Source organism: Calidris pugnax, unplaced genomic scaffold, assembly GCF_001431845.1.
Source record: "Calidris pugnax isolate Ruff unplaced genomic scaffold, ASM143184v1 scaffold14, whole genome shotgun sequence".
Taxonomy (NCBI): Eukaryota; Metazoa; Chordata; class Aves; order Charadriiformes; family Scolopacidae; genus Calidris; species Calidris pugnax.
Window position 1 is genome coordinate 5,362,772 of NW_015090793.1, and position 25,815 is coordinate 5,388,586.

The following is a 25,815-nucleotide window of genomic DNA, read 5'->3' on the forward strand; positions in this document are numbered from 1 at the left end:
CCCCCGCAAACAGCAAATGCACAATTGCCTCCTGTTTCTAAAGCCAACTTCCCCTCCTGACTGACACTGCCTGTTCTTTATCATCCCCTTGTAGACACCTCCGCCCTCCCCCCCACTCCTCTGGAGCAGTATTGACAGTGCACATTGATTCTCTCTCTGCAGATATAATAGTTCTTTCGCTGCTGCTTATAATTATAGCAATGTGTGTCACTCAGTAATAAGACATTCAATTATTCTTGGCCCCGCGAAGAGTAACCCTTCAACTCACGAGAACAAAATCTAGGAGCTTCAGCCCCCCAAAACATTATTCTGTTTTGGTTGTTTGTTGTTTTTTTTTTAAAACTTTGCCTTGCAATCCCGATTCTCACTGGCCACTTCAAACTGCAGGAGTTTCACTGCAAGGAACTGCTGCCAAGCTAACACAATCAGTCCCCTCAGTAAAGAGAGAGAAAAAAAATTTAAAAAAATCTGTTTCCCCACTAAATACATTTCCATCCCTCTGCATCATAACAACGCTAGCTAATTATAAAGAAACAAAGTTGTCCCAGAGTTTGCCATGAAATGGGGGAAAAAATTAACAATGACGTAACAGCACTGGCAAGAGAGAATTTTAAAAGCGATATGAACAATCTTTAATCGACAGATTTCCTCTAGGAGACTTCTTTCTGAAAGGCAAAAATCACTGCGTTGCCCCTGCTAAAATCTCTTAAAATAAAAAGAATTAACTGAAGCTTACCTGTACTGGAATGTCATATTTGTAATTTTTATCTTTATTTCCTCTCCGTGGCGAATTTCTCCAGTCATTTCAAAGAGTTTGTTAGCCATTTTCTCATAAACTTTGGCATTCCTTTTAGTTTGTTTCAGCTCATCAAAAAATTCTTCCCAAACCAGCATTAAACCTCTCATTTCTGCATCAGTCCAGTTTCTGGCCCTCCTGTGTTTCTCAGTCTGAGAAGAGACAATGTAACTGGGAATTTCTGCTGCAGCCATTGCTGACTGACCTAAAAGGGTTTTAAAAGAGGACACTTAATATAGATTGAGTTTTTAGTTTAGGTTTTTTGTAGTGCAAGACATGCATATGTGGATAAAGAATTTGAATGACAACAGAACATATGAAACCTTTTTGCAACAGCTTGAAGCTTGAGTGCACAAAATGGGGCCTACATCTGACAGGCAGGAATTTAGTTAAAAGCTTTTAAACAGAGAAACGTCATTTTGATGTCACGTTTCCATAGCAACAGAGCAACTGCATAAGCTACAACAACAAAAACCTTTTAACTGAAAGCCAAAGAATCAGGACAAAGTTGACAGGCCATCAATATTAAAGCTTTTAAACACTTTAGGTTTAACAAAAAAAAGATCTATGCAGCCTTTGAGAAGCTACTTTTAAGTTTCTACTTCTTTTTTAGCTTTCCCTTACCTTTTAGGCAGACAATCTGCTAGCAGGGGGTCATGGTCGCCTGAACGAGCTTTTAAGTTGCGCCTTGACAGACTCTCTAGGAGGTTGCAAGGACTGAGGCCATGTACACAAAAAAAAAAAAGCTTTTTTTTTTTTTTTTTTTTTTTTTTTTTTTTTTTTTTTGCAAAGATATTCTGCAAAAAAGCTTCAGCCAGCTTTATGAAAACTATACATCTCTAAGCTAATAAATGTTTAAGCAGGCAGCCTCATTAAAAAGGAGCCTGCATCTGGGTTTAAGAACATGCACAAAATAGTATTTAAGTGTTTAAAAATAGAGAGAAATGTATATACAGTTTCAATATAAAGCCACTTTTTCTTTTTTCCCCGAGATGTTTTGCTGCTGATAAGCACACACTGCAGTCCTGTCAGTATGAATTTGCCTTTGTAGGTATGTATTACTGTGTGTGGATTTTGTATTCCTAGTAATTTAGATGCTATTTATGCAGCCTGTGTTCTGCCTTAGGACTGCAGCAGAAGCATTTCACCTGCTGTATGGGAAACCTAAAAGGATTATTCAATGAGTTAAAAAAAGGCTGCGAGATGCTTAGAACTGTGAATAAATTGCTTTGCTGTAAAACAAGCATTTTGAGCTGGTTTGTATATAGGGCTAAATCCTGCCAGCAGTTATACCAGAGAAGCACCGCTTGTTCATCATATTAAATGCTGTGCAACACAAGCAGTGGGCCAAATTCTGCCCCCGCTTGCACTCGTGCAATCCAACAATAACCTTCCCCAAAACAGTGAGATGCAGGAACTGCATTTATTCAAGCAGTACAACCAGCTAGAGAGAAAGATGTTAATTTCCTACAGTCCCGATAGAACCATGTTATGTAAAATATAAATAAATAAACCACGGACCTTTCTTATTATTATTTTCTGTTTCAGCATAAAACAGCAATAATGACCTCACTGCAGGGCATTTCCTGAAGATTAATGGCAGGCAGGGGTTAATGGCCTGAGGCTCACCCAGTCAGTCCTTAATCCCCAGGAAATGTTCTTCGCCTCAATCCTTAATGCTTAAGTATCCTATAAATTGTAAGTCTTCTCATAACCACATCCTCGATCTTAACAATAGTTTAAAAATGCACAGCTTGGTTTGCATCCTGGAGATGGCAAAGACAGCACATAATGTTCCTAGGAGGTACCCTAGTAAAATTTGTTGTATTGTTTCTTTATTTTATTTATTCTCCTCTTCATTACAAAAGGCACAACAGCATACCATAGAACGAGAGGGGGAGGGGAGGGAGGGGGGTGTCACATAGAACTTCCACTGATCCAACCCTGAACATGCCTCTGTTAGAAATATACCTGCTGAGTCACTGGCTTCCTCAAGGAAAAAAAAAAAAAGGGAAAAAAAAAAGAAAGAAAGAAAGAAAAAAATCCCCTCGCTTCCAAATAACTACTTTTAACTACTAATATGACAGCCTAGCAACTATTACCTTTAAAAATGTGTAAATAGCAGCATATGTTGTGATGATGATCTTGCATGGTTTGTCTCTTGGGTGGCCAGCTGGGAGACATCACATGATCAGGGGACAGATGGTGGTCAGAAGAGGATCAGCTGGTGACACGTTCATTTTACTAATTTATTGTTTTGTTTTGTTTTGAAATTCCCATCACTTAACCTTGGGCTCCATGCAGCTATGTTAATAAAACTGTACCAAACTCTTGTGGCCACGGTGGCTGGAGATCACACCAGGGCAGGTTTAAGGAAGCAACACGGTGTCCCAGAGAAAACCACCACTGCTCTCTGGTCCCAGCACCAGGTCTGACTCAGGACTGATGCACTACTGTGGAGCCAAACTTGCTTTTCAACCTGTAATAACCCATTCGAGGTTTGTTTTTCCCCTCCAGGCTTTAATCCATCTAGGTTCTGAAAACGCTGATTAACACCACCAAAGCCTATAGCACGATGCATATACATCATAGAAAACCTGAAGAAACACATGGTCTTTGCTTTAAAGATATTTTTTTCAATCCAGTTTCAAGCATGACAACCAGGACAGGGTGGTGGAGACCCTGTCCAGCTGCAACCAGTTCTTTCCATGATGGTGCTCAACCATTCCTTCCCATCCCCATGTGCCTGGCACACGTGTGGCTGCTCCTCCTGCCCCGTACTCTCTGCTGGGGCCATGCCCAGCCCCAGCCCCGGGACCCCGCAGGAGGGGGGTGGTTGTTTCCCTGTACCACTCACGTCTCTTAATTTTTCTACACGCTGTTTCCTATTAGCGTAATTGACAGATTGATATAGTGGTATAGTGCTGTTTAACATCTGTTAAATAAAAGAAATGCTTTCTAATAATACCGCCTTTATTCCCCTCCCCTCAGCACCAGAAGGGAATCTGAGTTTCCAGGACTCAGGTTTTATCCCCTCCTCTGAGAAAGTTGTTGATGTTAATTATGGAGACTCCACATGCCTCCTCTGCCTCGCTGAAGCACGCGTGGCCAAGTGGTTGATGAAACGACTGTTTTCCTACATGGGGGTGAAAGCAAGGAAAGCTATTTTACCCCCAAACAATCCCTGCAGCCCTCACCAGAGCCAGGGGAGGAAAAAAACACCTTTCCAGGCTGTACCTCTCTGTGCTGATGTTCTACAGATCTGCACGGCCTCTGGGAGTCACTAGCCCTCCTGGACTCTGAGTCAGGAGGAACAGCTAAGACAGGACCAGCAAACCTTTAGGGGAAGAGCAGCCCTATGGCAGTGAGAGAGCTAGACCTCCCCAAGATGGGGCCATTAGGAGGAAAAGCTCCATTAGCATTCAGCTGCTTCTCGCCCCTCTCAAGCTAGAGGCCAGACAAGATTCACCATCTCCCTCAAGACTGGCTGGTCCCCAAACCCAGAATAACTGCTGGCATGATGCGCTGTGCCTCTGCCAGACCCCAGGCGCCGATGCACCTGGCACTGACATCCCTCACAGACTCTGCTACAACATCTCTTCTGACAGCAGAGTCCTCCAGCACCAGCCTCCTTCAGACTGAGGGCCAGCCTGGCACCGAGTACCCAACAAGCAACTGAAGCTATAACTGTTCTCAATAAAACAAGGATGTTACTTCTCTTGGAAACCACTGAAATATGTAACAGAGCTTCTGAGGACATCCTTTGTAGATTACTTCCCTCAGCAGGAGAAAGCTGTTCTCCTCCACTCTCCTGCTCACCTGAGTCCCTCCTCTGATGGGCACTGCAATGATAAGTCTAGAAGATATGAACACTGACTTCAGTGGGCTTTAGGATCTCACTCATGCCCATCCTTTTAATGCACACCTGCTCCTAAGAGCTCAGAGGAACACAAATTTAAGGATCCTCTTGCAAATCTCTTCTTCATATCGTGTGTCTAAACACCCTACCTTTTTTTGCAATCATTATATATCAGGTTGAATAATAGCTCTCACAGCTGTTCCACCTTTCATGGTGCTCTCCAAAGATAACAAAGCCCAAACAGGGTAGAAGGGTTTCTGATTTGCAGATGTGCATCTAATGAAGTTTGCCTGTAGATGTTTCTTTCACAGAGTTCAGACAACTCCATTAATCCTAACATAACTGTTGACAATACTTCAAATGATCTGTGCTAACAAACTGCGTATATAGCCTTCAGCTTTGCAAGTGTGGGCTAAGGCATGCCAAACAAAACTTCCTTTAGCCAAGTTTTAGGGCAAGGGGTTTTCCCTTGCCTTTGCAGGGAGATAACGGCTCCAGTCAGCCAATTACCAGAGCTCAGCCCACAAACTGCAAGCCATTAAACTGTGATTACAGAAGAGCACGTCCAATCCTGCTGGTGGGAATTCTGGTAGGAGAAGTCAGGCAGCACCTTCTCGGCAAATCAGAATTGATTCCATTAGGATGTAAGAAATTTCTGGAACTTCTCCTAAGCATATTTTTGTGCATGAAATCCCAATGGGCAGCTGCTTATAGAGGTGCTGACACACAGGTCACTGCCTATTTGGATTTCAGAAATGGAAGTACATTAGTCTTGATATTAACTGGTCTGGTCCCAGTTTTACCACTATTGGCAGCAAACACCCTTTTAGACAGCGCCTCTGAGCAGTGACACTGGGAGGAGGAGGTCCATGCACGAGGGCCATCAGAAGTTTGCATCACCCCACAAAGACACAGGTCCAACTCTCTAAAACACATGGAAATTTCAGTAGGGCATCTTGTAATGTCTTGATTACATACAACCCAAAATAACAAAGCTGCTTGTGCCCTTTCATATTTAGGGCAAGCTGTTAAAAGCAAGGTCATCCAAAGCACTGGCAAAGCCCTGGCCCTCGCAGTCCTCCAGTCTGGCCCATCAGAAGGGTAACACATGTGTGGGCAGTAACAAGTCTTGAAATTGGATAGTGGCTGCTGAGCATGTGTTCATCCTCTGGTTATTTCCGGGCAGGCACATCTTGATAGCCCTGCTTAAAAGGGTGTAAAAGCATGTCTGTTTAAAAACAAAGCCTTTGGGTTTTGCATTGCAGTGGGATACTATGTTTTAAGTTCAAAAAAGCTGTCTGCACCACTTGGGAGCCTGCCCCACATTTTGCTGTCCAGCAGACTAAAATGCCCATTTTCTAAAGTCTGACTAAAACTGGTGGGTTTAGTATCTCTGACCACTGCATGATTCAAGTTGCAAAAAGGGATAACTATAATGAGAGGAGAAATACTCTTCTACTTCTGAAAAATCTTGGTCAGAAGAGACAGGCAGGGACAGGCAATCACAGAGAAGAAGCTGCCTTTTTTTTCACCTCCACTAAACTACCAGGTCCATGGCAGCGAAGCCGTTGTGCTCAGGAGAGTGCTGGAAACCAGGAGCTCACTCCTAAGGTAGGGAAGCCCCTTGCAGAGAGAGGAGCTGGGCTTGGGAACTCTGATAAGGTCCATGCACCCACCCTTCAGTCTGCTGGGCTCCTTGGGTGATGGAATCGCATGGCTTTGTAAAGGCTCAGAAGCTTTAGAAAACCATAAAGGTCGTGAACACAGAGCCAGCAGGTTAATGCCATAAAACAGCACACAAACCACAGCTCCTGCTGTCCCTAGACCTGTGAGGGGAGTTTAACAGAGGAACAGTACAACACCGGTTCTAAGGGAAGCAAAAAGCTACCTAAACTGCAGGAGGTCCTGTTACAAAGACAAAAAGAAAAAGTTACTCAGGCTGAGTGAGTACAGTAGGTGTCTCACAGTACATAAAAAAAGGACTGTCCCCTTTGTCAGAAGGTCTGCAACCTAAGTGGGACATGCCACAAGGGAAACAAACAGGATAGACAGGAAAAGTGACAAAATACATCACTGAGCAAAGGCCATCACATGGTTGAATAGCTTTTATGTACATCTAAAATAAATAATACCTGCAAAGAAGTCTGACAACAGGATTGGGTGCTCTGGAGGAAGCTGGCTGAGGGGAAGGCATCCAGGCTGACTCGGAGCACAGAAGATTTTGATATGTCAAAACTTGAAACAAAAAGAACAGAAACCCAAACATCTCTACACAGATGCTCTGCCATGGGGCTGTGGCAGGTTTCCCTGGTGGCAGAGCTGGGTACAGGGCAGCCCAGGAGGACAGTGGTCTGAGAAGGTGCAGGTGAGCTGGAGGCAACTGGAGAGGTTTTTGATTTCATTTTGCTAGACCACGTCCTGCTTGAATTTCACTGTAATCAGAACATTTCCCAAAAGCACATTGATCTTGCTGAACTGGCAGATTCTGACCAAAAATATCTCTTTTGCCTATTTTAGTAGTAACCATGGAAGCCAGCTTTGCACAGACATCCAGTCGGGAAGAGCAGAGTGGTGAGAGACAGCAAGGTGAACGCAGAGAAGCTGGGAAATGGGACTTCAGCAGCTTTTGTGGTCAGGCCAGGAAGCGTAAGCGCAGACAGCGGGGAGAACTGGAATTATGCAGGGCTTTAGAAGAAAGAGCTCAGGGACTGCAGGGAACCCAAGGAATTCAGTGCTTGGGGAAATCAGGTATAGACTGGTATGTTGGTAGTAGCTAAATTAAAAATAATGCTACTAAGAATGTGTTTAATTACTTTGTAATTTTTTAAGTTCAGGAGAGACACAAACACTCATGCTACAGACACTAGCTTAGCATACTGGGGGGAAAAAATCACTTATGTCCAGAAGTTAGAGCTGGCAGTGTACATATACATGGAGAGGCAGGATGCCAGACTAGATTGACTTTCAGGCACACACATTCCTAAATTTTCAGGTGTACAGAGAGGCAATACTCTTTAAAAATTAGTTATGTATTATAGAGAACATCAGTTCTATGTGTCATACACCCAGCTCAATTGATAGCAAACAAAGCATTTCAGAGATTTGCATACTCTTAAAAAAAAAATAATCATTTGCAGCCCCTCAGCTGAACATACAGAACAGAACATACAGAACCACCCTGCAGTACGTCGTATCAGACGTACGCCTTTTCTGGTGAGCAAGCAACAAATCAGATTACAATGAAAATGGCTCTGTTCCCAATGAATGGTTTCCCAAATTCCACTTGAAAGAAATTACTTTGGCCCTGCTTACTTACAGGGGTTAGTCAATAAATCCTCCTGCCCATGCCTGGTTTTTAGCACATTTTAGCAAGCTACGTGCTGGAAAGTGTCTAGTTCATTAAAAACTGCTCCTAAAATGCCATGCAAATATTTCTCTTTCAGAAGTAAGTTCTTCTGAGAACCTGTTCTAGACAGCTCACACCTCATAGACATAGACCATGATTTAATCCAGTTTGGATTTGAGATGTACCACAAAAGAAGAAAAATAATCCCTGTTGTGCAGAAGCCTGTCCTGTGCCTGATCGACATTCCCACGACTCAGCAGGGTAGGAGAAAAACGCCGTGTCACCAAAAAACAGATGACAGCAGCTGGTTTGACCGTGGTGATGCTGCGGCTGCACACAGCATCGCCTCTGCCCCAGCAAGAATTAATGCTGCTGGTGTCACCCCTTGCCAACAGCAGCGTAAAAGGTAGTGATATATAAATAAATGCTTGGAGGAGGTCATCAATTCATTGATCCATTAGTGAGAAGCCATCCCTGGGATTCAAACTGATGAGAGTCCAGGGAGCTTGGCAGTGGCTCAGGCCTCCAGCTAAGCAAGGTTTTGCCTCGCTGTGATAGCAAGCATTAGAGCAGCATTGAATCAATGGGTTCTAGCTCGCTGTTCTTACAGAAAGGAGAGCAGTTTGGGCCCTTTTCCAGCAATCTCGGAGAAACTGCAGTGCAAGTTGCTGGCAATTCCCTGCCAGAAGCTCGGCCTCGCCGCTCGGAGTGTGCTACTATCTTGGCAGCCTGCTGCATCCACCTAGCAGCTGTCTGCATCCCCACGCTCTCTCCCTGACTCCCTGCCAAGGCCCACGGTGGACATGGAGAGGCTCCGGTCCCTCGCCGGACTCTGCCCTCCGCCCACAGCCCGGCTCTAGGAGAGCCCAGCCATCAGCCCAAGGTGGCCAGGGACCGCCTCGCACTGGCTCATCTGGATAGGGGACGGTGGTGGGATTGGGTCTTGCTGTTCTGCAGTTCAGTCAGCTGAACTTTCAGGTTTTGAAAATAAAAAGCGTTAAAGATCAAAGACGTCTGCCAAGCTGAGGAAGGCAGGAGCTTCTCCAACTCTCCTTCTGCGCTTCTGCTCGGAGACCCCAGACTATCCCCCGACTGAGGGCTTTTCCCCTCACAAGGGCTCAGCTCAGCCTCCCAGTCCCGTGGAGGAAAATTTGCAAGATTAAAAAAAAAATAAAGTATTTCAGATAAAATATTTAGGGCACAGGAGATTTTCGTATCAGTTCATAAAAGATTTAAATACTAAAACGTAAATGGTGTTTGGGGTATTATTGCGAGGCAGCCTCAGGAATGGAAATTTGAGAAAAGTGTTGCAACCCATAGAGTTCAGATGATACTCGTAAAAGGCTGCCTGATCTGAGAGCTGCCAGAAAGACAAGTAAAACCAAGTTCACCAGCTCTGCTGTGATAGCCAAAGAGCTTATCTGCTGAAGTGGTTGCTAATGGAAGTTGAGACCATAACAAGAGGTAGCTGCCATTTCTGGGACAGATTTCCAGCAATGTCAGCCATGCCGCGGCATCTCCATATCCTTCCAGGGGAAACACATATGGCTTCCAAGGGACCCAACTGGCAGTGTAGCACAGCAGGTTGTGGTTGGTCTGGACTTTATTCCCAGTGCTGTTCTCAAAGTGTTTCAGGGGAATTTAGTACCCCACCAGAGAGCTACATAGAAAAGCTGCTATCCCCAGTGAAAACACACTGGGCTTCCAGTAGCAGCACGTGTTTCCATGTTGTCCCACAGAGACTATGAAGCCATATGGCCTGTGAAGTCCTGCATGGTCTGCATTTCCAAATGCTTCCCCTGAAAGGATGACTGCCTTTATGCAGATGATCTACGCAAGTAGCAAGCTACTGGGACACTGAGTTGAAGCTCCAAGACAAACACAGTATGGGGAACTTCAGTGTTAGCTCTCACATCTTGTGATAGGCAGGAGGATGACCCATCTCAGCACAGAAAGGTTTATTGCAGTACACATACAACGTTGCTGCTTTTAACACAAAGTGGTTGCCAGTATTTGGGGTCTTGTGATTCCTCTTGGTTTATAGCATGTACAGTCTTGCTCCCTGGACATCCCAGGGACACCCAGGAGGAGTCATCTCCCCCTCTCACATCCAAGTGTGCACCTCCAGCTGGCCTTCTGCCCTGGGACGGCATGTCTCCTCTTGCTGCCTTCGCTGTAAGCTTGTACTGCAATTGCTTTTGCCTTCCTCATCGGCTCCTGGCTTTTTCCAGCTGTTTTTTTTCTCCTCTCTGTGGCTCTCTGCTGTTTATCTGACACAGCTCTGCTCTAACCACCCTCCAGCCACCAGGGTTCAGTGCAAATTCCAGCCTGAGCACGCTCCTCCAATCTATTGTTTCAGCTATCACTAAACCAAGGAGCATCTATTTGCTTCCTCTCTTGGCCTCAGTGAAATGTTGCCAGCAAACCCATCGGCCCATGGATCAAAGAAACATCCTCTAGCTGTCATACCCAGGAGCATTCTAGCCAGCCTGAGGAAGTCCATCTACCTCCTCCTTTCCTAAGTTCTCCTGAATTAATGCATACCCACAAACCACTTCTGGATGCAAACTTTTCCACATCCAACACCAGATCTCCAATACCACCAGTGATTTTAAAATCCTCCCCTGTGCTTTTCATTCAACATGGCATTCAGTGCTGTAAATGAGAGGAAGTGCCCCAAATAAGTGTAGGTCTGTGCAGGGGAAAGCAGCATGATTTGCTTGCCTGCAAATACCCACTGCAATGTGGGAATTCATAGAATCACAGACTATCTCAAGTTGGAAGCGACACATAAGCATCATCGAGTCCAACTCTCTGCTCCTCACAGGACTACCTAAAACTAAATGTCCTGGTTTGAGGTAAAACCCCGACACTAAACTATATGATTAAGAGCATCATCCAGACACTCCTTAAACTCTGACAGGCTTGGTGCTGTGACCACTTCACTGGGGAGCCTGTTCCAGTGACTGACCACCTTCTCAGTGAAGAACCTTTTCCTAATGTCCAATCTGGACTTCCCCCAATGCAGATGTGGAGGCACGCAAAGCTAATGCTTCCAAAAGGAGCGACACCATCCATTCCTCACTGAGTAGATCATGCAAGTGCAATTGACAAGATTAAATTATGGATTAATTGGACTCAGCCTGCAGCAGATTAGCAAACACTCAAACGACTCTCTTTTGGCAGCAAAGATTATTCTGAACAGTAACAAAGCTAAAGAGCTACAGACCTGTTTTTTACCTCTGCAGAGCCTACCTATTTCCAGCCAAACTCCACAGGGCGCTGGGCACACCCAGCGTAAATAAGAAACCTAACCCAGGTGTTTGAGGGGGGATTTGGACAGAAAACGAATGGAACCTAAAACCTTGCAGATACGGGAGACATCCAGCATGAAGATGCAAGTACAGACAAGCTGTCCAAAGGGAGTCTGTGGCCGATGTGAATGGCACTAGGAAATTCTTATTTTGCTCCATCCCTAAACAGATGACAGATGTCTGTGTAGCCAGAAAGAGCAGTTTTGGATCCCCATATTCCAAGGAAATTTTCAATTGCTCAGAAGGCTGGGATTTTTTTGGTTACATAAAACAACTTTGATGGCTGCAGGACCGGAGACCTTCTAAATAAAACAACAAGGAGCCACCATCTGATTGCAGAAATGCAAGACTAAACAATTTACAAAAACCCAAGCCAGTTCACAACACTGTATCTCATTCTCTTTAATAAAAAGTGGCCAGTGTTTTTCATTTACTGTGCAAACAGAAAGCAACAGCGCGTTTCCCAAGGGAGGCACTCTTGTGCAACTGTTTACTAGAGGCAATCGGCCAACTCCAAAGGACTTGGGAAGTCAGTCCTCTTTTCCCCCCACCTCACTGCAAAAGGGTGTTGTAAAAAACTGCTTGGACTGGCTTTAGTTCCTGTTTTGCTGGGGATTTAAAAAAAGCTCAATAGCCTGATCAAAAAAACATTCCCAACCAAGGGCACACCAAGTATGACTGCTTCTTGTCAGCATCTCACTAGCCATATAAATGAAAATATTCTTCTCTGCCAATATACTGCAACTTTAACCCGACAGCGATGGCTTATATGCTTGAACATACAGTTTGCTCTGACTCTTCCCTCACACTGTCTTTAATACCCCGTAGCAATATCCCAGTGGCTGAAGCCACTCAAGCAGACCAAAAGCCCATCACAGGCAGCAGCCTAAAATACTCAGTCCTAATGCCATGGTTTTCTCCATTTGCAACATCTTTCCTCTCTGCACACTATGCTTCATGACAACCGGACAGGCAGATTATATTAAAGCTCATGCATACCTTTTCAAATGATTTCTCATCAAGTCTCAGCGGGAACTAATTGAAGATTAAACTAATCATTCCTTGAGGCCTCTTACAGAGTGTATTATCACTTTTTGTGAATACATTATGGAGAACTTCAGTGAAGTGCTGATCTGGCAGGACCACTGAACACACAAGCTGGAGTGGCTGGACAACCCAACACACATCTGGGAAAGGAGGACTTGGAACATCCTCGATAAATGGGACAAGAAAAACCCTCATCTATTTCTTCTGGCTGCAAAAACCAGTCTAGCAAAACGAAAATGGTAAACGTTTTCCAAAATATTATCCTGCCTTTCTGAAAACAAAGGAGCAAGTCTGACAAGAGCTGTTTGACGTTATATGAAATATTCCTGAAGATCTCTCTGATCTTTTCTGCCTCCTGAAATTTGGAGAATACCACAACACCCAGCCAAAACCCAGCTACCGTAACTCATGTTGATCCCTGCTTTAAGCTGCTTCCACCATAACCAGATTCTTTCATCGATGGATCTGCAGCCCCATCCCTGACCCCTGATCCGTACAGTGCCTCTCTGGGTATTGTACATGGTTATCAGATAACGACAACTGACATCCAGACTTCCACCAGCCTCTGGGTAAAAGCCATAATAGGATGGGTCATGGCAGAGCCCCAGATGAAAAAAATAGTGTGCTTTTTCTGCAGTGCCTTTGCAGGGTTAAGGAGTCATTTAACCAGGGATGAAAGCTGAAAGAAAGGTCCAAAAAGGTTTTGAAGCAACAGAAAACACCCCCTGGAATGTCTGAACCAGACACTCCACTCAGTAATAAAATTCTTGGTCCCAAAAGGAGGATCAGATACATTCTTACTAATGTTTGCTTTGACAGAAATACACATGTTCAGGTTTTCTTCTGCTGTAAATGTAGAAGAGAATCCTGAATAGTGGTCACCACAACTATTGGGAATATTTTGGGAGTATTTTATACATCTCATTACTGTAAATGTTTTAGAAACATTATTGTGCTCTATTCTATCCTGCCTCCCTGTGCCATCTTTATCTTACAAACGAGAACTTCAGGAAGGCATTACATGCAAGTTCTCATCTAAGTATTTTAGATATTACAGGTGGTGTGAGTTATCAAAGTTTCCAGAATCACTCTCACTTTTAAGATCATTTAGATGCTTCCCACTGCTTTTGAAATGCTACAATACAGAAAAGCAAGGTCAGGTTTGTTTTAGATTATTAATATGGTATGATTGCAGTGCACTCAGAAATAGTCAAAAATCAACTCTTTCATTCTCAAATGCTCAATTCTGTATGAAACCACAGTAAAATAGTAAGTAAATCTTGTGAATAAGGTTTTTGTTTACATTTGACTGTGTTAATTATTGTCAGAGAGCCAACATCTGTGCCACTGCCTATTTTATTTAGACACACACGTATATATACACATACACACAGGCTTTTTATATTGTTTTATATATATACATACACGCACACACATACACATACACACACATTATTTTACCTGGCTGATTTTGAATAGCAACTATTCCAACATAAGTAAGTCTTGGAAGAGGAGAGGAAGGGACAGCTTAAGGAAGACCAGGCCATCACCTCACAGCAGAGTCCAGGGAAAGTTCGCTACACACAGATTAACCCTCAGGAAGTGGAAGAGCACTGTATTTTCCCTCCAAAAATTTGGAAATGCGTTGCATGTCCCTACAGATTCTACACTATCTCTCTGAGACTGCTAAAAATCAAAAACATACTTGGATGCCACAAGCTGTTTTTCTGTGTGCTGTAGTTTACATAACAATCACCAAAAAGAGAAATTAGTTTGCCTTTCTTTAAAGAATATTCTCATCAGAAAATTCTCCATGTAAAAGCTTGGGCAGACAATGAGACTGCCTGCCAGTCGGACATGGGAGTGTAAGAAGACATGTCCGCCATGAGACACAGAAAGTGTTGGACTCTCAAAACTGTGAAGAAATGTTAAAAGTCAACAAATTTTGCAATACACGCCTCCCAGTTTCCCAGCTAACATCTCCAACATGGCCCAGTCACACAGCAACCTCAGAACCAGTACATTAGGAGAAAGCAAATGGGTTCAAGGACAAAGTACCGGTCAGTTAAACACTATAAACCCCCAAATCAGCAATCACCACAGAAAGCAGGTATGACATGGACTCCTCTATCTACAAGGTACAAACCTGTGAAGTGACTCCTTACAAGGGACTGAAACAGTGATCAACTTGACCCCTCCTGGCTGAAGAGAAGACAACACAGCAACTTCTCCTCACTCAGAAATTGCAGCCCTGAAACTCTCTGCCCCATTCTCTTGCTCTGCTTTTCAGAGGTGGAGCAGAAGGGAGGCACAGGCTCAATGCACAAACTTTTATAGCTTTGGGGGGTTTATGGTGTGGAAGAAAACCTTCGGTACCTGCTGTCCTAGGAACAGAAGATCCTCCATGGGCCTTGAAGTCAACGCAGGAGTCCTCACAGCAGATCACCGACCCGGAGCAGAACTTCGTGTCTGGGGGAGAGAGTTTGGCAGAACAAGGCACTGTGTGGGCAGGGGAGCAAGGAAAAATTTCATAGCAATTGAGGAAGAAGGTCAGCTGTGATTAGCCAAGGTTATCTTGTAAGGGTCTAGTGAGGTGGGTTTAGTTTAGTTTGCAAACTCTAGTCTTTCAAACAGCACAGACAAATATATTCCCCACACTATCTAGTCCCATCATAAATGACTTGAATCAGTCTGTAAGCCTTCAACAACCTCATTCCTGTGTGCTACTCGCTTTAAGTCAACAGAACATGACAAACATCCTCACCTACACATCTTACCACTGCCAGCAAAAGGTCTCTCTTTAAAAGACATCCCAGCCTTACCCAGGCCACCAGTAGACGCAGTTTTTCCCGACTTTTCTCTCATTTGCCAGACTCTTCCATTAGTGAGTTAATGCTCAACGTGCTGTCCTTCAGAGGATCACAAGTCTTTTTTAAAAAATGGTGGGTCCTGAAGGTATTGTTATCTCTATTTTACACAAGGAGAAGCCAGAGACAGGAAGAGGAAAAAATTCAAAAGCTTCTAAATGACTGTGAAACTGAAGTAATTTTCAAATGAGAATTGGACACTGCAGAGCTGAAGTCAACCTTGCACGTCCTTCAGTCACATCTCAAAATGAAACACGCTCTCAATTCAATTAAGGCAAGGTCCTCAAAGCCACAGAGGTACCTAAAGAGTATCACAATGGAAAGTGATTTCCAAGTCTAAGACTCAGAGCTAAATTAGCCACAATTTCTCCCCTTCTCCAGAAAAATAACTGATTAGGTGCCTAACAGTCCACAGGAACCCATTTTTTCCACCAAAAGAAGGTATTTGGGTACCTCAGGTTTTTCTTCCTCCGTGCTGAAATCCCACCATTCTGGCCCAGCTGAGCCTCCCAGCACTCAAGCCCGTGAAAGCCGGCTCGGGATGGGGAAGCCGTGAGCCCAGCTAACGCTCCTCAAGGCGGCTCTGGCCTCGGCACCAGGGAGCAGCCGCTCCAACCTCCATTTAAAGAGGTGGCTGGAGGAAGAGGTGTGGTTGGGGGGGCAGGAACACAGCACCCGCTGCCAGGGCAAGGTGGTGGCGACCTCCCCCTCTGGAGAGAGGGTGCTGGGTTTGGACTCTGCCTGCGGGGCTGGTTTTGGTTTTTATCCAGCCATGTTTCCATGCAAAGCGTTGTAGTAAGCAGCCTCGGGAACGCCGCCAGATACCTGCTCCCCACCTCCCTGCAGGGGAGGTCCCAGCCGGTAGGCCGCAGTCAGGCTCCCACTTGCTTCTCCCTGGCTCCGCAAAGCCTTCTTCCCACCATGGCACAACTTCAATGGGAAGGGCTGAGAGGTTGCCTACAGCCTGGGAAGGGACAGGTGGATTTGAATATCCCTTGGGAGGAGGAGGACCCAAACCCAAGTTCGACCACTTCTGAGACGAGTATTATAACCATTAAGTTATTACACCAAAACCACCACGCCGATCATTTGTATCTTAAGCAGCGAGCACATGGCGGTGAGCCGGGGCCGTGGCATCAGGGGCAGGTTTGACTCCCCTGGCCGGGTCTGGAGCTGGCAGAGTGTGGGAGCTGCTGGAGGGATGCAGCGTGAGAGCTGGCACGGGGACACGGGTGGGAAAAGGTACCCAGGAGCAGACCCCAGAGCAGAGAACTCAAGGGACAAGTGTCGGGGAGGGAGCAAGGTACCTCTTGAAATCACCAGAGGTACATCAGTTCCCACCAGCCAAAGTCCCAATCCATTACTTAAAGGTTAAAATGCAAACTAAATTCCCTTTTATCACCACCAAAGTGCTTTTACCTTGAATTTTTAAGTGTTTGTTTAAACTGAGGTTAAAAATAATCTGGGCTCCTTGACTGTTAAGCAGATCATAAAACTCTGTAGTCCAATAGTAAAACTACAGAAACCTTCTATAGTAGCGTAACTCTTGGTGTGCTTACCTTCCTCACCCTCAAACTAAAGACTTTAGCTGCAGAAATTTAACGAAAGGGGTTTTTGAAAGGAATTTTTAAAGCATTTGTTAGCCGATGTGTTTTTATCGCAAACCAACACAATAAAGTAAGAGCTAGGTCTATGCTTAATTGTTAGAAAAGAATATGTTTGTAATTAAAGAGCAAGTCTATACATGTGTTTTTAAATACTGGGAGCCTGATTTTCTTCAATATTTTTTTTTCTTCCAATTCTTTAAATACGTATTTGAAAAAAGTGGAAGGACAACTATTTGGAAGTTGCAAATAAGTCTATTGAGAAAATAAGCATTTTAACATTTTAATCTCACTGAAATATACTAAACATAAAAATAGGAGCTGTGCGGTAGAAAAGTGGCACTTTTTGACAGAACAGGGGGTATTTAGAGGTGGTATCCCTCTAAATAGGGGTAGATGAGTAGGCCGAGTAAATGGAAATACCTGCAATTCATTTTAGACATTTGTCAAGATAATTTTGTAGCTGGATGTGTGCAAGAGCTGTAGAATTTATTTCAGGCCCATTTGGAAATAAAGTCTGACACAGGATTTTGATTTAGATTTCAGACTCAGCTCAGTGACACAGTCATTAATTTATCCAACAGCATTAGAAGTTAACAGCAAGTACCCCTAAACCTCCTCCCACAAAATAAGAAAATTACAGCTAAAATTCTGTATCGTTCCACGCTGATGATATTTTAGACAGAATTTCCCACTCACCTTAACAAGGTGATAATTTAAAAATCTCTGCCAAGGAATACAACCTCCTCCCTGGACCCCCACATCTCTGAAGAAACCTGCTGGTGGAATTTGATACCCTGTATCTAGAGCATCAGAAAGTGTTTGGGAGAGTAGCGTTAGGAAAAAGTAGAGAGATTTAATTCCTTGGAGTTCTTTTCTATTCTAAGAAAAAAATAAGAGAGGATCCTACATTTTTGGAAGTCTGAGCATGAGGACGCAGACACGGCTTATGGTCCTTTTGGCCAAGCACCTATTGGCTATAGAAGAAATACTGTATAGTTGTGTCTCCACTGACTTGCTATGACCACTTTTTCAGCATTTGCAATGGTGTGGGAGCATTACAACGATTAACCTTGCTTCGAAGAACAATGCTGGCCAGTCCTGCTTGTACTGTCACATTATTTAATTAAATATCCAAAAATTAATTATAACACCTGCCAATACACAGGGCAGTCTTATCACCTTTAGTTTTAGAAGCTAGCTCAGATTTCAGCATGAATGATGCTGCTGAACAGGAGGAGAAAACGTGGAATGAAGAATAGGACAGATACCTACTGCAACGTGAGCAGAGCTGAACAAGCTTAACGCAGTCAAATCAGACACCAGGCAATTCTCTGGCAGTGAAAAAACTGTATGCCACGGTACCAGCAGTAGTAGAGGGCTGAATGTGGTGACCCCAGGGGTCCTCTCCAAGCCTATGTTTAAGTTAAGCACAGAAAACATTCTGTATGTATTCTCATTATGGCAACTTTTCTGTGTACCGTTTGTACTTCAACTGCATTCAAGAGAGTGCAATTAGATTGTACAGACACTGTGCAATCTAATATTTTTTTTAAGTTGTCTGTAAAGTCTTTAACATCCTATTTACCTTCTTGAGCACTACTAAGGATTGAGCTGATATTTTCCAAAACTATTAAAAATTACACCAAGACTTTTTCCTGAATGGTTATACCTATGTGGATGCAGAGGTACAGTTCTTTTCTCTTGGATATTACTTTGAAGTTGTTTAGACCAGGGGAGAAAATGAAGAAGAATATTCACAGTCAGTTTTAATTTTGACTACCATGAAAGTTTCTTATATGTGAAGTTTGTCATCTCTTCTTTTCTCCTATAACATTAGCAGATAACAGTAGAGATACCAACAGAGACTCCTGCAGCCTGGTGACTTTCCTGCAATAGGAAAACTGACGATTCATTTCCTACCCTCTGTGTTAGTACCTTTAACTGATTGGTGCCGTAACCAGTTCAAAACTACAGGAGTGCTTTCCCTTTTATTTCTCTAGAATTTATGGGGTTTGATGACAATTAGTAAGGGACCTTGGAAGTCCAATTATACCTTATCTATCGAATCGCCTCTACCCATGGGCTGTCAGGCTCCAAAGCACACAGATTTGTGACAGCTTCCTTCCACAAAATCCATTTTGACATTTACTCAATATATCATATTTACTTTACAAAGTCAAGTCTTCATTGTCGTTTCCATAAGTTTGCCCAAGGAAGGCTAGGTTTGCCTGTGTACATAACCCCTTACACATCAATTACATTTGCCACCTTCTCTTGCCGCAGCAATTATTTAATTCATATCAAACAAAACCATTAATTTGACAACTCCACATTTGGAACTCTTGGGTGGCTACCATGGCTACCACCTATTTTTATCAATAGTATTATGCATTTTATCCAACTGTTCTAAACCTGTTCTGCTGACACTTCAATTTAAAATAGCTTTTTGCCCTCTTTCAGATACCAAAATGCTCCAGAAGAGAAAGTTCCTGTAGATCTTTTATAATGAACAGCAAAGCAAAGGTTTATTTAGCCTTTCTGTAACAGCCCTATGTACTTTGAGTGTTCTTATTACACTGCAATCATCTGTCAAGCCTGCTGATGGACAGGCTTCCTACCCTTCACGTGTTTGAAGGGCTTTTCTCATTGTTTCTGTGAGTTTAACAAGTTGTTCCTCAAAATTGATTTTTACCTGCCTTGTTTAACTTGCCTTATTTAACTCCAATGTATGCTCTTTTCTATTTCCTCTGTTCAAACACGACCTCCACTTTTGGAAAGATGTCTTTTTACTTCTAACATCTTTCTGCTCTTCCATTGAACAATACCAGCTTTTCAGAGAGTTCTGCTCAAGCTCTTTGATAGAAGAGAGGTACACACTTTCTTGAGCTCGTATTATAACGTCTTCTCACTGTCTGCATGTTATTTGCAAGTATCTTACTCTTTTTAGCTGTTCCTTTGAACCACAAGATTTTAAGAATCATTCCTGTATTTATGTATTCCATCTCACTGAGGTTTTTTTTTTGTTTGCACAGGGACAAGAAAATTCAGTTTGTCCTGGTCACTGAGCATTGCTCTGGTTTAAAACCAGTTATCTTTTTCTTAATTACAGAAAATTGGTTCACCCTCATACATCGCTTTCCCTGTTGTCTCTCACATGGGGTTCTTTCTCCTCCTTTTCTGATCCTGTGTTTGGTGTCATTGGTATTTCTTCTGCAGAGAAAGGCCCTTTCTTCCCTGTGCTCCTCCGAATACTGTCTTGATAACAGGCATCTCAAAAAAAATACAAATCTCTCTTCCAAATAAAATTGATCCATTTTCCAAGACAAGAAGAGCCCATATTTTCAAAAGAGTCCTCTGATTTTCTCAGCCAGCATTTTGGGAAGGAGAATTTTCTAGACAGTTTCAGGACCACGTTCCAGTCGTCACTGTGCAGTGATACTAATTATGAACACAGTCAACACCAATATCAATCCTGCCACCTCCACATCTCTCCGAGATAAGAAACGTATTGCCCTAGCCTTATTCTTTTTTTGTTTCCCACAAAAGCGCTAAAGTTCCCTGGAAGGGCAGTTTCTTCACACCTCCAGGATAGTTTGGATGACAAGTCTAAGAAGATTAGCTTCTGTAATGTTTTCTAAAAACCACTGTAACGAGGATCACTGGCACAGATGACTGATTTTCATCCAGGAGATTCTAGCATTGTTCCACTATCTCATGCATTTATTAGGATTTCATTTCTTTCTGGAGCCTCAAGGGAAATTTCATAATCAGCACACCTGGTATGTGTAGTATAAATAATTAAGGAGATGCCCTCTCTAACAATCTATGCAGAAAGGCTGTTCTGCGGTAAGAAATGGCCTGGATCATAGTCTTATTAGAAGAAAGAATTAGGATTATGAGATCCTCTCCATTTTCAGACTCAGAAAACCTCATGAACATTTACTAAAACAGAGGGAGTCAAGGCTCTACCTGATCTATAGAAGAGCCTACTCAGTCAGTCTGTTTATGAATTAATTCAGTATTATTCTTTCTACGCTGTGAGCATAGATGGTACTTTATCACCATTTTTCTATACCAGAATATAATTTGTTGCTTGCCTTAACAAAATGATTGTGACACCAATCTAGTTTACAATCACATGAAGAAAAATACTTTATGTGACAAATCTGGCAACAAGCCAGCACAATATAAACTGGTTTGATGACAAAAATACTTAGGGCAAACCACGTTAAAGACAACAGAGATCATGAGAAGCCTTCCATAATTAGCTTTAGCTATTCATCAATTTGCAAGGTTAATATAATTGTTACAACCCAAGCTCTGATCTCTGGAGATTCCTCCCCATCCTAAACATTAAGTGCTCCAACATTCTCAAAAATTGGACATACTAAGGAGAAAGAAATACATTATCACAAATGCATAAAATAGTCAACATCTCTTTTGCATTGCAGGACATACAAATGTCTGATGGCTCACACTAACATGTTAGTAGCATCTGCACAATTTTGATCTAAAAGGGTTATTTGGTGTTTTGGTGGGGTTTTTTTTTCCCCTGAGGGGAAAGTCCCTCAATAGCTGAACTACTGCTTAAATGCTTTATGTCTTTCCCTGTTTTACCATCAGAACCCTTTTTTCTGAATTCGTATTTCTGCTACTTTTGATTAATCCCTGCCTTTATCTGTATTTAATACTTACACTACAGATCCCTCACTTGAAATATTTTTTTTTTCCCTTTCCCAAAATCCAAACTCAAGTTTCGCTTTAAAGCGTCTAAAAAAGTTTTATCATTTGAGTGTGATTCACTTTACGCTGCCATCTGTAACTAAAGTACACCACAGTAAACGTCATATTTGTGATTTGGAATCCAGTTTTGCAGATAAAAGAGAGATAGAAGAGGTTAAAACAGTTCATTTAAATATACCTCTTTGATATGTAACTGAAATAGATTCAAACAATGAGATTTGCTCGTCATTACTCTTATTTTCCAACACATTAATTGGTTATAGGCAGTCAAATCAAGAAAATCAGCTTCTCATCAAGGGCTGTGTTCTAAATTCTGATTTTTTTTTTTACAGCTAAAAAATGCTAATGAATAATTTATGGCCAAAAGATTAAATCTCATATGAACAAAACCAGACATATATGCAACATTGTGTAAACATACTCCCACCCTTTCAACTCGCCCAGTTACCTTAAGTCTGCCTAGGTGCTCATGCCTTTTTCTAAAGCAACCAGATTTGAAAGATTTGTGACTAATTAAATCTATTGCTATTAGTGTGAGCAGGCCATATTTAAATTCCATTTTTCAATGGATTATGAACAAAAGCATATTTATTGCCAGAATTTCTCCCTTTCTAAAAGCCAGATACAACAACTGCATCTGATCGGGCACCTCCCTACACCTTCCTTTGCTTTGAGGGGACTCCGCTCAGCTGCAAGGGCGCTCCTGCACGGGTCCTCTAGAACCAGAGCCTTCCATTGCAGGATGATAAAGCATTGTAGGATTATGGTAGTTTTCCTACGGCAAATAGAAAAGGACTCATCTTTACCTTCAAAGTTAGTTTGTGTAGGCAACATCAAGACCTGACCCCTCAATTTAGAAAAAGAAAAGCAGGAAAGAGTCATCAATGTGGAGGGATCCAGGCATCCTACAATAAAATTCAGTATTCAGTTTCAGTACTGCCCTCTTATCCTACCCAGAGCAGTAGGATGTGTGGGATGTAATTAAATAAACCAATTTCAGAACCCTCAGCAAAAAGTAGGTTTCAGTTTAGTAAGTGGTAACGGAGGGACTCTGGACACATCCAGAGGGAGAAGCCCCCTGTACAAGCTCAGCAGTATTCTTCCTCTCTTTGAGAAGTAAATGTGTGATTTGAAAGTCTGCACAGAACAGATTTACATCCATGGGATGAGCGCTTGACAACTTTAGGTATTTTGTGAAACCTGTAAGACTTACCTCTCTCCACCTGCCTGCTTCCTTCTGCTCTAGCACATACCTGCACAACCCCACACCCCGCTCCGCTCCATCAATTAGCCTCTTCTACACAGCCACAGCTGATTGACCAAGCCTGCTGTTAAGTACTCCTGAGCAGTAGGGACTAAGGGGTTAATCCAACTCTCAGGCATACATTAAACCATGCTAAGAGCATTCCACAGAAATACCATCCTGAGCCAGCAGCCCAGAAGGAATAGCTAACCTGACACATGCTCTGTCCGGGCAACCGACAAATACACTTGCTTTTTAAACTCAGCATCAATAGGGCACTTTGCGGGGCACTCACGAGCGCTTGGAAAGCCGTGGGCATAGAAAATCAACCCTTGTATGGACAGCTGTGTGGAAAAAAAAAAAACAAAAACAAAAAAAAAACCCAACCAAAAACCCACCCTGGAAAGCAGTTTATGCAGCGTTAGCTGTGAAAGTTGTACTTTGCTTTAAGGAGACTTGTTTTGAGTTCGTACCACCTGTTTAAAAGGCAAAATATTTCCTCATTCATTTTAAAAGTGGCGGCTCTGCCCCCCTCCCCTCCTCTTTGCATAAACATGCCACATAGACACGCACTTACAGGAGAATAAAGAACCCGCAGTTGTAAGTATCCCAGATATTGATCTCTATCGGGCTACATAAACCAGCAGTTTTAGCAGTCTCTCAGGAGTTTGCTGTAAAAGCAATTGGAACTGCAATTAACAACAGCACATCTTAGGATAGGGAAAGACTTCTAACTAGAAGCTAATTAGGAGGGCAAACACTGAAGCTTGTTAGCTGAGATGCTAATGAGAATTATACTTGAGTGGCAGAGCAGACTAGCTATTCAGAGTTAATTAGAAACCTCAGCTGATAGTATATTGCTCTTAAGAGCTTTCAAAACAAACAACTGGAAAAACTGTCCTGCAGCTAAGGATCCAGCATGCCATGTTGGGTAATTCATGGGCACGGGGAACAGCCAGAAAATTACGCTCAGGCATGAAAGTAATTTAGCAGCGTGTGGGAAAGGTAGAGAGGAGGTTTTTAGGAGGTGCGTGCCCTCCTGGATTTCCTGTGAGGGTTCTGTTCATCAGTGGCACCAAGCCTGGTACCCTACCATTCGCACCGCCCAGAGAAAACAGGGACCTGTAGCACCAGAGGGTGAGCTGGAGGGCTGTCCCATGCCCCACACATCCACACCAGTCTGGTGCAGAAGCGGGACAAGGACTTGGGCTGGCTCAACAGCCCCTGAGAGCCTTCCTATCCCACCCGCCAGCCTCTCCCATCCCAGCCCTGGGAAGCTGCTGGGTGAGCTGTACCAGGGCGAAGCAGCAGCTGGGCCCAAGTCCCTCTCACCATCACATCCCTCTGCCTTCCCCAGGGGACACGGTGGGGTTTTATTCTCTCCCCCTCTTTGTACAGCGAGGAGGCAAAGAGTAAATCGAGGCGCTTTCGAAGGGGGGAAAAAAAGTCTGTTACAGGTAACATCACCGCAATGGGGAGCGTGAAGTGTGGCCTTACCTGGGCTGAGTTGCATGGCTGAGTCCTGCTCTGAGCAGAGCCAGGGAGGCAAGGCAGAGGGGCTGCCTGTTTAAATGTTTCCTCTCTGCCTGATTGGAAGCGCAAGAGCCAGTCAGGGGCAGGGGAGAGGCTGCTAAACTCAAAGTAGGTTGCTTGTTTCAGGAAAAGATTGGATACTGGAGAACCTGCAGCCTGGTTCGCAGCGCCTTTGAACACACGGGAAACGTCCGGGTCTCGCAGGGGAGAGAAACTCTCCAGAAGAATCAAGGGGATTTTCAGTCTCGCCCAGGCCCTGTTTGCATTAAAACTTGCAGCGATTTTAAGCAAAACCTGGTTTTAATTCTCCTCATTGAAACCAATTGCAAACCCATGTGGATACTCTTAAACGGATTCAGCTTTCCGAAAGAAAAAAAACACACAATGCAATGCAGACTTCAATTAAAGCACCCAGAAGAGCACCCACAAGCGAGTTTACACCAGTGTAATTAAATAGATTTCAAAGTTTAACTTTAGCTAAACAAATGTGACTTTTAATGCAGATGTGACCTAAGACTCACTGGCTGATGGCGTGTGAGGGGACGGGGAACTTTGCACGCTGAACCCCCCCTGCACAAGTCCAGGGAGTGAATATGTGCAAACACACCCTTCACACAAGCTTTTCAGTACCTGCAGTGGAAACCGTGTGAAAGTACAAAGAATTAAGAGAAGACACCAACACTGACAACCATAATCCATAAATCTGTTTCTTAAAGCAAAAAAGAAAATGCCGGTGCATAAGCAGTATTCTGGAGACAAATTTACTTCACTGAAGCTTTGGGAACCATCATTTTTGCCTGATGTTTTTGAAGCAGGAGCCCCGGATTGTGGTTATTCAGGTTTAACAGGACTTGTAAACACTGACAGAAGCTAGAGGCGAAATTCCCCAAACACCAAAGTGATGTAGCTCTGGGCTTGACCACGCTGCAGCTCACGGGAGAACTATCCCAGCCACAAGCCACACGCCTCGGCTCAGCAGGCAGCCGTCCACTGACCAGGATGCGATCGTGGGTTGGACAAAGCCATTTCCCAGACCCGCACTCACTTGTGGCTGGTGCCTGTGATCCCTCAGCTGGCTGGAGGCACCAGCCGGGGTTCCCCTGGCTCAGCAGCTTGCACAGCTGCTCTCTGCTCAGTGCAAAGTGTAATAAGCCACTTTGCCAACTCAAACCAGGCTAAATAAAAGAAATAGGAAAGATTTAAATGCAAGAAGACTTACTAGTGGGGAACTAAGGGTATAGATAGTGATAGATAGATAGGTAGATAGATAATGGCTTTAAGCTGGAGGGGAGCAGATTTAGATTGGAGATTAGGAAAAAGTTCTTTACTGTGAGGGTGGTGGAGCACTGGAACAGGTTGCCCAGGGAGGTGGTTGAGGCCCCATCCCTGTAGATATTCAAGGTGAGGCTTGATGCGGCCCTGGGCAACCTGGTCTAGTTGGGTCTAGTCCCCTGCTGACT

The 25,815-nt window shown here is 43.5% G+C and overlaps 1 protein-coding gene across 4 annotated transcripts in view; it reads right to left on the minus strand.

The window, feature by feature from the left end:
* Nucleotides 1–24,349, minus strand: part of MSANTD1 (Myb/SANT-like DNA-binding domain containing 1) — a 43,790-nt gene extending 19,441 nt beyond the window's left edge. The window contains exons 1-3 of one of the 4 annotated variants that reach the window (XM_014966745.1): nt 24,320–24,349; nt 14,739–14,831; nt 737–1,001 (exon numbers count right to left, since the gene is read on the minus strand). In XM_014966745.1, the coding sequence (XP_014822231.1) occupies nt 737–1,001; nt 14,739–14,831; nt 24,320–24,335 (374 nt within the window). In that variant the 5' untranslated portion in view covers nt 24,336–24,349. Of the gene's footprint in view, nt 1–736; nt 1,002–1,119; nt 1,159–1,420; nt 1,520–14,738; nt 14,832–23,399; nt 23,443–24,319 lie in introns of those variants that run through there. The other 3 variants (XM_014966748.1, XM_014966747.1, XM_014966746.1) reach the window with 3 other exon arrangements.
* Nucleotides 24,350–25,815: the final 1,466 nt, after the last annotated feature.